At 46.9% G+C, this 13,045-nt stretch overlaps 2 protein-coding genes and 1 long non-coding RNA gene across 12 annotated transcripts in view; 1 reads left to right on the top strand and 2 right to left on the bottom strand.

Moving 5' to 3' along the window:
- Positions 1 to 958: 958 nt before the first annotated feature.
- hsd17b8 (hydroxysteroid (17-beta) dehydrogenase 8) lies at positions 959 to 12,465 on the top strand. Of its 5 annotated transcripts, XM_061818943.1 has the most exons (9): positions 959 to 1,045; positions 2,322 to 2,524; positions 2,934 to 3,050; positions 3,126 to 3,221; positions 3,340 to 3,425; positions 3,492 to 3,576; positions 4,459 to 4,501; positions 5,116 to 5,190; positions 5,262 to 5,373. In XM_061818943.1, the coding sequence occupies exons 1-9, from the start codon at positions 1,000 to 1,002 to the stop codon at positions 5,279 to 5,281; spliced, it is 771 nt and encodes a 256-aa protein (XP_061674927.1). In that variant the 5' UTR covers positions 959 to 999; the 3' UTR covers positions 5,282 to 5,373. The 5 variants fall into 5 exon arrangements, 4 of the variants coding, with proteins under 4 accessions (XP_061674927.1, XP_061674898.1, XP_061674906.1 ...); XR_009794866.1 differs by having other exon boundaries at positions 2,934 to 3,221; positions 4,716 to 5,190; XM_061818914.1 differs by having other exon boundaries at positions 2,934 to 3,221.
- Positions 3,118 to 7,155, bottom strand: LOC133500462 (uncharacterized). The gene is made up of 3 exons (XR_009794909.1): positions 6,944 to 7,155; positions 6,585 to 6,859; positions 3,118 to 3,258 (listed from the first exon to the last, which is right to left on the bottom strand). It is a non-coding gene; the product is annotated as an uncharacterized LOC133500462 (long non-coding RNA).
- The window catches only part of col11a2 (collagen, type XI, alpha 2), a 38,259-nt gene continuing 32,656 nt past the window's right edge, over positions 7,443 to 13,045 (bottom strand). For 5 of the 6 annotated variants that reach the window (XM_061818455.1, XM_061818470.1, XM_061818464.1 and 2 more), the window contains 16 exons: positions 12,898 to 13,005; positions 12,773 to 12,826; positions 12,611 to 12,664; positions 12,472 to 12,525; positions 12,338 to 12,391; positions 11,739 to 11,846; positions 11,599 to 11,652; positions 11,365 to 11,526; positions 11,221 to 11,274; positions 10,882 to 10,917; positions 10,743 to 10,796; positions 10,383 to 10,668; positions 10,173 to 10,282; positions 9,991 to 10,059; positions 9,679 to 9,915; positions 7,443 to 8,731 (listed from right to left, as the gene is read on the bottom strand). In XM_061818455.1, coding sequence (XP_061674439.1) covers positions 8,585 to 8,731; positions 9,679 to 9,915; positions 9,991 to 10,059; positions 10,173 to 10,282; positions 10,383 to 10,668; positions 10,743 to 10,796; positions 10,882 to 10,917; positions 11,221 to 11,274; positions 11,365 to 11,526; positions 11,599 to 11,652; positions 11,739 to 11,846; positions 12,338 to 12,391; positions 12,472 to 12,525; positions 12,611 to 12,664; positions 12,773 to 12,826; positions 12,898 to 13,005 — 1,641 coding nt within the window. In that variant the 3' untranslated portion in view covers positions 7,443 to 8,584. The remainder of the gene's footprint in view (positions 8,732 to 9,678; positions 9,916 to 9,990; positions 10,060 to 10,172; positions 10,283 to 10,382; positions 10,669 to 10,742; positions 10,797 to 10,881; positions 10,918 to 11,220; positions 11,275 to 11,364; positions 11,527 to 11,598; positions 11,653 to 11,738; positions 11,847 to 12,337; positions 12,392 to 12,471; positions 12,526 to 12,610; positions 12,665 to 12,772; positions 12,827 to 12,897; positions 13,006 to 13,045) is intronic. The other variant, XM_061818491.1, reaches the window with a different exon arrangement.

The raw sequence follows: 13,045 nt of genomic DNA, 5'->3' as shown, positions 1-13,045 counted from the left end.
GTCGCTTTGACGCTAGCCAAAGGACCGTAGAGGGGGCGTTGGAACGCCTGCGTGGGACCCTCGTGAGGATGAGCGGGACGGACCCATCAGGACCGTTGTCATTTACGCCAAGTGGGAAATTTCATCCGCTAAAGCGTGCACAAGTTAAGAGCAGATGTGGTCTTGAGCCCGAATATTAAACACTGCAAGAAAAAAAAATGTCTAGCTTGCTAATGGGAGGTTTACGATACAATCTTGGAATACAAAGACAAGTCAATGTATAACATCCATATATTTTCTTAGCTGCTTATCCTCACAAGGGTTGCAGGGAGTACTGGAGCCTATCCCAGCTGTCAACGGGCAGGAGGCGGGGTTACACCCTGAACTGGTTGCTTGGGTGCGCACAATCACACCTCGGGGCAATTTAAGAGTGTCCAATTAATGGTGCATGTTTTTGGGATGTAGGAGGAAACCAGAGTCCCCACCTGGGGGAAACCCACGCAGGCACAGGGAGAACATGCAAACTCCGCGCAGGCGGGTCGGGGATTGAACCCAGGACCCCAGAAAGCGGACGGCAACGCTTTACCAGCTGAGGCCACCGTGCCGCCTCAAATGTATGTAACATTTTTTGTTAAATTGGGATGGCAAATGGACATGCTCCATCACAAGATATGTTTTCAAATTTATTTTTTTAGTCATTTAATGAGGTCATTTTGTTTGTTTTGAATTAATAAGTAATACACGCAAAGCCTATTTGGTGAGCGGCAACTAAAAAATAAGCACGGCGTATTTCATAACTTTTTCCTATTTTAACATTTAGTATAACATCTTTTTAGTAGTAAGCAAAAATAAACCCCTCGAAAGTTTCTTCAAGGTGTTTAAATTACATTTCATGATTTTAGATGAATTCCACGGTTAAAAATCAACTCCACGGAGTTATAGCAACACACACACATAAAAAAGCGCCTTGATCCCCATCTAGCGGCCAAATGATGAACTACAACAACAAGAAAAAGCAACATGGCGACCACCGGGCGACTAGTGTCAAGGTTGGCGATGGTGACGGGTAAATAAACGCAAACAATTAACACAAAAACATACTGAACAGACGTGTTCCAACTAAAATTAATCTTTCAGGTGCTTGTTAGTTGTAGTTGTTAAGTCACGGTGTAAGTGGGTTTTTTTCGTCAGTCGTTTTAAAGTTTTCAAACTTCCCAGAACAAGCGTGGACGCTGCTTCGCCAATAATTCGGTACTTGTAGGTATGTTAACAAAAAAAATAAATAAATATATATATATATATACATATAAACACCTGTACATGAAAATAAGCAAACATCATTAGATAAGAGGATAAAACACAAAAAGATCCAGAGTAGGTAAGGATTTGATATCACATACTGTACAACTTCAAATTTCAATTCGATTTAATCTTTGGTGGAAAAATGCCCCTTTGGTCGTCTTTATTGTTCAAAATGAGATATTAAAACAGTCCAATAGCTGATATTTCAATGGCCTCCAATCGAGCCGTATTATCTGGGTCGTCAGAACTTGCAAACTTTAGCAAAAAAAAAGTGAATAATTGAATCATTTGCATAGTTTTTTTCGTCTCGGAAATTGAATATTTTCATCTTCGTCAGAGCCACAAGAAAATCTCATCTGAATTGAAAATTTTAAAAATGAGGCAGCAGAGCAGATTTTCTCACAACGTAATCGGAATATGAGCATTATCTCATGCGAAACGATGAGAAAACGCCATTTTATTTCATACATTACAGACTGTGGAATAATGGGATTCCTGGAATGAACTCCAGGGGGCGATGTCGGCCATTGCATGCGTTTGATAGTTTGACATCCAAATTGAAGAAGAATACTTGCGTCAGTAGATGCATTAAAATTGTAAACAAATTGTTGCAAACTTGTTCATATGCAATAAATTAATTGCTGAAAGGTGGAAATATCAGTCTTGCTTATCTCGCGCATGTTCTCTTTTAATATACATGATAAAGAATATATAAATACAGTGATTGCATTTTATATTTTTATGTTAACTTGGAGCCAGGTGAAAAAGACCTCTTAAAGTTATTTTAAGATAAAATCATAAAAGCGTTCATGCATTTTTTTTTGTCACAAAGAATATGGCGGTTGTTTTTCTGGAATTCATAACGCACTTATTTAAGGATTTAATATAACACCCTCACCCTGAAATCACATACCGCTATAGACCGGTCGCCATCAGTGCCGGCCGGGACACGCGCTGGCAAACAACCGAACGGTCGCTCCAAGTCACCTGCGGGGAACGTTCGGACAACCAATAGAATGGTCGCCGCTTGTTTCGCCCAGGCGGCGGGAGCGGGATCGGTCGCGCCGTGTGCCGGCGCTTGGCCTCCGAGGGCGCATCGGTGGTGGTCGCCGACGTCTGCGAGGCGTCGGCCAATGAGACGCTGCGAAGCCTGCCGGGGGACCTCAGGGGTCAGGCCCACATGGCGGCGGCGGCAGATGTGGCGTCAAAAGAGAGCGTCGACAACCTGCTTACGAGCATCCAGGTTTTGTATTTTTTGGTTTTATATGTTTTAATGTGTATACATGCTTTATCCTCTGCGACGATCAACTACTATGACTGCTGTTTATTAAGGTGGCACAATAATGAACAGCACAATGTACACTGAAAATAGGATGTAAAAAATGTGCCAAAAATATTTTGTCTGTGGTATTTTTTTTAAATATAAAAGTACATATACATAAAGCACATACATGAAAGAAACAAAAACATTACAAGGATCAACTTTTTTTAGGGAGTGGGCCATTTCCTTCCATTTTAATCGGGAAAGATATGAGAAATAATAATCTGTAGGTACAGGGAATCTCTGTAAATGAGTTGGAGTCTTCACCCAGACTTATATTGTTGTTCACGGTGCACCCTCCCCACCGGCGCCGCCGCCGCCACCCCGGCAGGCTCGCTACTTCCAGCCGCCTTCGGTGTGCGTCAACGCAGCGGGCGTCACCCAGGACAACTTCCTGCTGGACATGGAGGACGACGACTTTGACAGGGTGGTCCGGGTCAACCTGAAGGTAGGACCCCCGCCCGATGCCGTCCCATCACCCGCCTCCGACTCATCATCATCATCGTCGTCGTCGTCTCTCCAGGGCTCTTTTTTGGTCATCCGGGCCGTGGCCCGGGCCCTGGTGGCCTCCGGAGCCCCCAAAGGATCCATCGTAACCGTTGGCAGCATTGTGGGCAAAGTAAGACGCTCCACTCCATTTGTGACCGTTCAGGTCCCTTGAAAGACGCAACAAAAATCCAAGATATTATGATTTCTGCCTGTTAACGTGAGGCACCGGACCTTGCAACATCCTGCAGGTGGGCAACATGGGGCAGGTCAATTACGCCGCCTCAAAAGCCGGAGTGGAGGGTTTAACCAGGACGGCCGCCAAGGAGCTCAGCAGGTGAGCGCGGCGCGGCGGCGGACGCCGGCGTCACAGATCAGGACACATTGTTCAAATCTTCTCCAGGTTTGGGATTCGGTGTAATTGTGTGCTGCCGGGGTTTATATCCACACCCATGACGGACAAAGTCACCGAGAAGGTGATCGGCAAGGTACGAAGCGCCTGACACTACCACCGCGCTAGCGCTAACACAAAGAGTTTAACGCTAATAGTAGTACCGCGCTAGCACTACCGCTAACGCTAGTACCGCGCTAACGCTGACAAGGCCGGTTAAAATAAAACGTAACGGTAAACATCACTGAGAGACGCCAGTAACGCAGCAGCAACATGCTAGCACAGCGCTAACAGAGCCGGTAAAAGCCACTTCCTCGGCACATGTATTCCACCGCTCTCATTCTTACCTTTTCCGTTCGAGTGCCCCCTTGCGGCCGTTAGGGAAAAAAAAAAAAACAAATTAGCCGCATCGCCCCATAAAGCGCAGGGTTGAAAGCGTCTTGTAGGCCGGAAATTACGGTACATATTGCTATTACTTTGATGTATGAAATCAACTCCATCGCACCAAGAAAATGGCTTCTCCAATCAATTGTTCCGTACTCAACCGTTCTGAGGACTCGGGTTCAAATCCAGCCTCGCTCCTTTGAAGTTTGCCCGAGTGGGTTTTCTCCGCGTACTCCAGTTTCCTCCCACACACGTGCGAGGTTAATTGCCCACTGTAAATTGCCCGTAGGTGCGAATGGTTCTTTGTGCCCTGGGATTGGCTGGCGACCAGTTCAGGGTGTGCCCCGCCTCTCGGCCGAAAGCAGCTGGCCCGCGACCCGCGTGTGGATAAGCCGCGCAGAAAATGAATGGCTCTGTATTTCTTTTGCCCACAGTGCTCCTCAGGGGCTGTTGAAAAGAATGCAATCTCGCAAAATACATTTAAATGCAGACGTCAATATTGATCCGACACTTGTTGTGTGAAAAGTAATGTTTTTATGATATAATATCCGCCCGTCGCCACACTTAACGGCTGGTTGTTGTTTTTTCGTGTCAGATGAAGTCTCTTATACCGCTGGGAAGGATGGGCGAGGCAACAGGTCACAAACTTTCACATTTCTCTTTTTTTTTTAATTCATCTATTTATTAATTTTTTGCACCATACAGTGGTACCTTGACTTGCAAGCCTAATTTGTTCAGTGAAGAACTTTCAAACTTAACTCTGATAAATCCCCCCCCCCCACCCACTTGAATGATTTGAAATGCAATTCATCAAAGGTGATATTTTTCATTTTTGTATTATTTTTTTCCCAGTGGCACATTGGGGTAGCTGGTAAAGCGTTGGCCTCACAGTTCTGAGGTCCCAGGTTCGATCCTGGACCCGCCTGCGTGGGTTCTTTCCGGGTGGGCACTCCGGTTTCCTCCCACATCCGAAAAAGATGCGACATTAATTGGACACTCTAAATTGCCCCGAGGTGTGTTTGTGAGTGTGATTGGTTGTTTGTCCCGATGTGCCCTGCGATTGGCTGGCGACCAGTTCAAGTTGTAACCCGCCTCCTGCCCGTTGACAGCTGGGATAGGCTCCAGCGACCCTTGTGAGGATAAGCGGCTAAGAAATCCCTAACCCACTGGAGCTCACCCGTAACCAAAGTTTGGGCTTGCAACACAAAATCCGACTTTGCGTTGCCGTTCATGTGCTCCGTCGTCCTTATAGAAGTCGCCGACGTTTGCGCCTTCCTCGCCTCAGACGACGCCCGCTACGTCACGGGAGCCAGCCTGGAAGTCACAGGTACGAAATTTGACGACGCGCACACTTTAGCGCCCCCTACCCCCCTCCAAATAATTGTTTTTCTCCTTCAGGTGGACTTTTCATGGGATGAACCGGAAATCTGCTGAAACAAAACTTGTATGCGCTGATGTCAAACTATAAGTTTTTGTGGCCTATTAATGTAAATAAAGTGTGGCTACTTTGTTTCTCGGTAAATATGTCCACCCATCCATCCATTTTCTTTGCCGCTTATCCTCACAAGGGTCACGGGGAGCGCTGGAGCCTATCCCAGCCGTCAACGAGTACACCCTGAACTGGTCGCCGGCCACTCGCAGGGCACGTGGAGACAAACAGCCGCACTCACGATCACACCTATGGGCAATTTAGAGTATCCAATTCATGTTGCGTGTTTTCGTGATGCGGGACGAAATCAGAGTGCCCACCCGGAGAAAACCCACGCAGGCACGGGGAGAACATGCAAACACCACACTTGCAATGCCGGGATCGGACCCGGTTCCTCAGAACTGTGAGGCCAACACTTTAGCTGATCCACCGTGCCGCCTCTGGTTCGAGATGTATTTTTTACATTTACACCCCCCCCAAAAAAACAATGACTGCGCTCTGATTTATAGTTCAATTTGTTATGAAAAATACCCATCCATATTCTCGATTGCTTATTTTCGCTACGGCGCACATCTCATCCGACTTCGGGTGAGGGGCAGCTTACACCTTGAACCGGTCGCCGACCAATCTCAGGGAACACATACATAGACATACCACAATTTGGGGAAGGGGGAGGGACACATCACGCCTCCTTTACAAAGATCATCCATCAACATCACAAAGGTGGCATATCGTGATGATTAAACATTATCATTTCGTACAATGTGTGTTCAATTATCCACATTGAAATTTCACTGGAATGGCAATGACGTCACAACCACCCCGAATAAATTAACGATCGGAAAAGAAAAAAAAACAACTTCAGGCTTCACCTCTCACCTGTGCACTCTGACCTCTGTGACGCACAAGATGGCGGAATCGGAAACCCATCCATTCATTTTATTAATTAACTACAGCAGTGGCGGGAGGACCATCAGAAGGCCACAGAATCCCCCCCGCCCCCGAATGTACTTGGATGGGGAAAATTAAAATTCTACCAGGATAATGAATTATGATATCACCGTTCCAGCATTACCAATACGTTCATTCAAACAAATTTGTCCACTTTCAACATGACACAGCTGCTACCAATCAACCATTCTCACTCAAGTTATATGTGCTAGCCGTTTTAGCATGAAAATTGCTACCCTGGTTCTGATGCCAAATAGCCACACCAGAGCAGTTAATAACCATTATTCATCTCATAACTTGACAAAAACATAAAATGTTTCAATAAAACTCAGCGTACTCACCCGAGATTCACATTTTTCTTTTTTAGACAAACTCGTACTTTTGCAGAAGAGGCGGAAGAAAAAAAAAATCCTTAACGTTCCAGACAGTTTGGAAATATTGTTGGGCTCTTTGTCACAACGTCCGGTTTCTTGAAAAGTCCTTGATGAAAAACAATTTTTAACCATTTTTATTTCCCGTCGTGTTTGTCATCTCGCTCAGCCACCGGCTTCACGTCAAGTGCTGTAGGGTAAATCCAGTCGAGTCGCTCTAAACCAATCAGAGGACGGAACCATCTCTGAAGTCACAAAGGGGCTTCGGTCAGACTTAAGATCACCTGTAGTGTATTTTGTTGTACACAAAAATTATCAAATCATCTCACCTTTACATCTAATAAACTTAATTATAAGAAGGTATTCGTGTGAAAGTGCACGCTATGATTTGTTTCATGTGTCCTCCCTAATTGGACAAAAGTTGAAAGAAAGATCGAAAATAAACTTCCGGTCATCACTGCCATCTTGTGGCCCAGATTTGTAATGCAAGGACTTCTGCTCCTACGTTTGGAAGAAAAACACGAGTCCAAAATGTACTTTTACAAGATTATATATTACATGAATTAGAAAAAAAATACTTACACACATTAGAAAATAATATTTCTTTTTTTTAGCACCACATTGTTTCACTTTGAAATGACTTCAATAATAAAAAAAATTAAAAAAAACTAGGTCTGTGAAGGACTTTTTTTTTTTAAAATAATTATGATTATTATTTCATTTTAGGTTTTCGGCCTTCCCCGCCCAATTTCCCTTTAAAACCAAAATCATCAGCGATAAAAATTTAACAATCCAAAACGGTCCGGAATATGGCTGACAAGAGACTGGGAGGGCCGGGCGGGGTGGGGGCGTCCCATCATCCGCGACCCCCGGAACCCCCCCCCCCCCAACTTCTCGGCAACGCCTCCTGCCCGCCGTGGTCTCTCCCGCCGACGCCGAGGGTTAGAACGCGAGAGTCAAAAGCAGCGGCAACAGAGGTGGAGAGAGTCACCTTTTAATGGTTACACTGGAAGCAACATAGAACAGCACAGGACAGCACAGGACAGGACAGGACAGGACAGTCCGGGGGTGGGGGTGGGGAAAAAAAACACAATCCAGCTTAGCCGCAGATTCTTTGGTCTGGTCTTCCGAAAAGGGGGCCGGTGGTAGAAATAAATACAAACGAAATATACCACATGCGACGGCGATAATATTTGGTGGTCAGTTTCTTTCTTTCTTTTTTAATATGTCATAGCACCCTGTTTGTTCTTAAATAAATACAATAGAATATCACTATGTCTGTACAAATGGAGTGTAATGCACATTTGCCCAGCTGGAGGCTCGATGACGCGGTACGGGGAGACGAGCGGAGTCAAAACATTTGGCGCAATTAGCACTTTTTGCCACACGCGTTCTCTCAGAACAAACAAAGATTTTTATTCAGCGAAAAATGGCATCACGCCACATTTAGAAAGAAGGAGGAAACCCCACCGGCAGCCCCGAGGATGCCGGGCGGCGGGGCAGGGGGGGTCACAAGAGGCTGATGACGCTTAACAAGTTGGAATCCGTTTTTTTCTTTTTTTTTGGGGGGGGGGGGGGACTCTGAGGTTCTTCTTCACGTGGATGAGGAGCGACGGCGGAGGATTGGAGAGGGGGGGGGGGGGGAGGCGGCCGGGAGAGGGCGGTGGGGGCCCCCCGTTCACCGGGTGGGGAAAAAACTAAACAAAAAAACAAACGCTCCCTCTTGCTGTTCCTTCCCGCCGAGACCTCTTCAGAACATTTTTTTAATACATTTTTCGACGCCCATTTGTTGTCAGAAGGATGCTGCGTTGCTAGGGCAACACCATCCCTATGTGTGTATACGTGTGTGTGTGTGTGTGTATTACATATCATTTACAAGTTAATTTACAAATTATCAGGTGTGAATGTATATGTAGGTTTGTCTAAGTGCTCGTGTGTGTTTCTGAGTGTGAATGTGTGTGTGTGTGTGATTAGCCTTGGAAGCACACAGGTCCCACTTCAAATCCAAACTGTTGGTTGCTCTCCCCAAAGTCCGACACTTTGATGTCCAGCAGAGGGAGATGTTCCACCTGTGGCGTGTTGACCTCCAGCACCGTCCTGTCGAAGCCTTTGCGGTACTGCGGGGGCACAAGTGCAAAAAAAAAAAAAAAAAGAAAAAGAAAAACTTTATGACAGTGTAATAAACTGCCATTGACATTGCTCTACCACAAATGGCAGCCGGGGGGGCGCTGTTGCTAAACACCGGCATATTTCTAAATGCCCTCTGTTCAGTTTTGTACGCCAGGTTCATCGTGGACACAAAATGTTTGTTCATGTTTATCAAAATGTTTGGTTCCTGGAAAACTGCCCACTGAATGTACTTAAAAACATGTTTGGGTTACAATAATTCTCTTTGAAATTATGGATACTGGGTACAGTAAAGATTAAATTATCGTTGAAGCTCGTGGGTCCCAACTTTCTGAGTTGAGTTGGAAAAATCAGTATTAAGGTCAGCAAATATTATTTATCCATCCATTTCCTTTAGCTGCTCATCCTCACGAGGGTCACGGGAGTGCTGGAGCCTATCCCAGCAGTCAACGGGCAGGAGGCGGGGTACACCCTGAACCGGTCGCCAGCCAATCGCAGGGCACATCGAGACAAACAGTCACTAACTAACACTTACAATCACACCTACGGGCAATTTAGAGTGTCCAATTAATCTTGCATGTTTTTGGGATGTGGGAGGAAACCGGAGTGCCCACCCGGAGGAAACCCACACAGGCACGGGGAGAACATGCAAACTCCACACAGGCGGGTCCGGGACCTCAGAACTGCGAGGTCAACGCTTTACCAGCTGAGCCACCGTGCCGCCAAATATTATTTATGATTCAGAAAAAAACCCATCAAGTTTACATTCATCATCTCTGAAGTTAAGGGTAACACGTAACACATGTTTTGAAAACGTTGGGCTCACGGACTTAAAAAAAAAATTCAAGATAAATTTCCATTGTTCATGTTTGGAAGCCGCACGTTATGTTTCTCAAAGTCAAACTTGTTTTCGATATGATTAAAAATCCTGACTCACAGAGCATCCGTCCACCAGCGCTTTGATGTACGGGTTGGTCTCGTAGCTCAGCTCCTCTTCGTTGGCGGCCTGGAAGTGCAGCGCCCTCTCGTGGTTGTCCTTGGCGCTCTGGTCGGCCCACGCCACCGAGCGGTGGCAGTGGTAGGTCAGGTTCTGTCGGGCTACCACGCTCAAGAGGCGCAGGAATCCCAGCTGGACCACACCCATCGGCTCGCCGTTCGAGTCCACGTAGGAGAACTGCAGGCGGTGTCAGACGATGAGGATGTTGAGGAGGACACGGAGCGGGGCCCTTTATGCCCGAGATGGACTGACCTTTGCGCCTGTCGCGAACTCGCTGAACCAGGAACCTGGAGTCTCTTTTTCCCACGAGTTCATGTTCACCTGTCACCACAATCACACCACAATTGAGACAAATCATTGATTACACCAAGAGTTCTCGACCCAACTACAACTTGCACCCCGATATGCGACAGGACTGGAAAAACTTTGCTGACCGTGTTGATGCTCTTGTGAGGGTACAGGCACGTCTCCCCGCTGGTGAAGTTACAGAAGACCTTGAAAGAATCCCTGGAGCAGCCCTGGTTGGGGTCAATCCAGTACTCTCCTGTTTTTTGAGCGAGGGAGTGGATGTTTGAATCATGATATGAAGGTCTGAGCTAAAAAATGATTCGTGAGCGGTAGGAAGGGGACGAGCATCTCTTCACCGTCTTGGAGCTCGGGCTGGCTGAGGCGGAGATCTTGGCAGGTTCTCGCAGGACTGTCCGGTGTCCCCGTCGGGAAACGCATGGTTTCGATCTCTTGCCGTAGCGAGTTGAGGGAGCCGAAGATCTCCTCCATGCCCTCGCTGGCCGTTAGGAACTCAGCGCCGGCGGTGTCGGAGGCGGGCATGTCGGGGTCTGACTCGGGGAGCAGTTGGCTGGCGTCGATGGAACGCTTGGACTTGGGGCTCCTCTGGATGGGCAGTGGTTGGATGACCTCGCCGGGTGGGCCCTGGAAAACCAAAGAAGACCCGCAGTGAGTCATTGTTCGCGTTAACGTTCAAACTCAAGAGAGAGGTTACATACAGGAGGTCCTGGAGATCCTGGAACACCCTTTTCTCCCTTGGGACCAGATCCTCCCTAAACACAAGCGGAAGAGGAAGGATTGAGGAGGAATTGTGGCGTCATCAACATTTCCTCAGGAACATTGAAGTACGATACTCACAGAGGCACCCTTGGCTCCTTTGACTCCTTGAGGACCCTGAAGACGGACAGCAAGTTTTAGAAGATCTCAGTGTAACATGTATCACTCTGAGATAAGGGGCCAGATTTACTAAGATGCCATATACCAGTCAGTCTCTAAACTTTATGGCGACTCAAACAGATTGCATGGATTATTGGTGAGCGTGAGGTGTGGGATTTACTAAAACTGCAGTGCAATCGCCAAAAACGAAAAACAAAATCTAAAGTGATGGTTGCGTCCGTTTTTGGATGTGCAGATCTTTCCTAAATCAGCTTCAAGAGCTTACAAATTGCGATGAGAAGCAAAAGCACCACCACTCACAGGAAGACCAGGAGGACCAGCAGGGCCGAGGGGTCCGGTGCCGCCGGGCATTCCCTGTCATCAGCACCAGACACGTCATTGTCATCATCATCATCATAACAATCGTCGTCATCATCTTCTTGCATATCTCAATGTCAGACTTACAGTCTCTCCCTTGTGTCCATTGGATCCATGAGGTCCGGGTAGACCGCGGTCTCCCTTCTCTCCCTGCTCTCCCGGAGGTCCGATAAGGCCGATAAGACCTGGATGTCCCTTCTCTCCTTTAGCACCAGGGTCGCCTCGCAGACCCAACAAACCTGGCGGTCCCTGGAGAGGAGCGACAACGGAAGATTACAGGCAAAGTTATACAAGTGCAACAGGAGGATGTTGGGGTCTTACGACAGGTCCGGGTGGTCCCTTTGGTCCAGATGGGCCAGGAGATCCTTGCTCACCCTAAAACACACAAACAGTCCTCGAGAAATCCACACAGAGACAAAAATGTGCAATCCCTGATACACAAAATCTCATTTATCACTGACCACTGATCCTGGGAGACCTCGCAGACCCTCATTTCCTGTTTTTCCTGGTTGGCCTTGAGGACCCACAGGTCCGGTCTTTCCTGGCGGTCCAAGGGCACCTGTGTCACCCTGGCATGACAGGACAAACACACATGTAAATTGTTTAGGCAGTCTTTGAGTAATTCATTATAAATACAAGCTGAAAAGGGTGTGGACTGGAGACCAAGTCCATGACTCAATCGGGAGTGCGGTGATAAAAACGGCCACTGGATATGACTTGGAGGATTCAGAGTTTGGAAAAAATGACCTTCAAGCATTTAGCATATTCTTTGCTTGGCTAGCCTTCCAAATATATTTATACATTTATGAAGACAGAATAATGTAAGTTTTTGACATGACGTGGAATACAATATTCTAACTACAAAATCCGCTTTAATTATTGGGCCAATGCAAAAACCGTTCCCTAGAGGGCGAAGCTGGGCACATTTACGCAGCTGACTACTGAAATTAATTGATAGACGATCATTATTATTACCTGTTACTCCTTACACATTTATTGAAAAATGAATGATACGTTTGTATTGTAACACTAAATCTACACGAGTAGATTGTGGACTGACCTTGGTTCCCTTTTCTCCTTGTCGCCCTTCAGGTCCTCTTGCTCCAGCAGGACCCTGGAAACAAGCAAACAAAAATCATGACACCTGAAGAAGTTGATGGAATTCCTCTTTGACGCAGGAAGTGCTGATTCTACCCGCTTTCCTGGCGGGCCGGGGGGTCCATTCTCTCCGGGAGGACCAGGAGAGCCCTAAATCAACAGGGGATCATGGTGATCATAAAGTGACCCGTTTGAAAAGATTTCACAGGAATAATAACTTCAATTATGCACGTACAGATTCTCCCTGTTCACCATCTTCTCCCTGTTCTCCTTTGGCGCCATCTTGACCCTATGAGGGAAACAAACAGACTCGTCGGACCTTCTCCTTGGTTCTTTTCTTCACTTAAGCAGGGAAACCGTGAGGGATGATCTGGATGTCAACTGAAGGAACACTCACTCTGGGTCCAACTTCACCAGGAGGACCAGGATCACCAGGGAAGCCAACTGGACCCTAAGGACGGCAATGCTGGAGACATTAAAATGGAACAAAATGCAAGAGACAGTTCAATGAAAGAGTCTTACAGGGTTTCCTTTAGGACCATCATCTCCTGGCCGTCCTCGTCCTCCGGCAGCGCCAGCAGTTCCAGGCTGTCCGGCCTCTCCCTTTTCTCCACGCTCACCTCGAGGACCCTGACAAAAAGAAAGCAAAGTCATTTGTTAGGTCGGTGTG

This window comes from Syngnathoides biaculeatus, chromosome 1 (assembly GCF_019802595.1).
Source record: "Syngnathoides biaculeatus isolate LvHL_M chromosome 1, ASM1980259v1, whole genome shotgun sequence".
NCBI lineage: Eukaryota > Metazoa > Chordata > Actinopteri > Syngnathiformes > Syngnathidae > Syngnathoides > Syngnathoides biaculeatus.
This window is presented reverse-complemented; position numbering and strand designations above follow the sequence as displayed.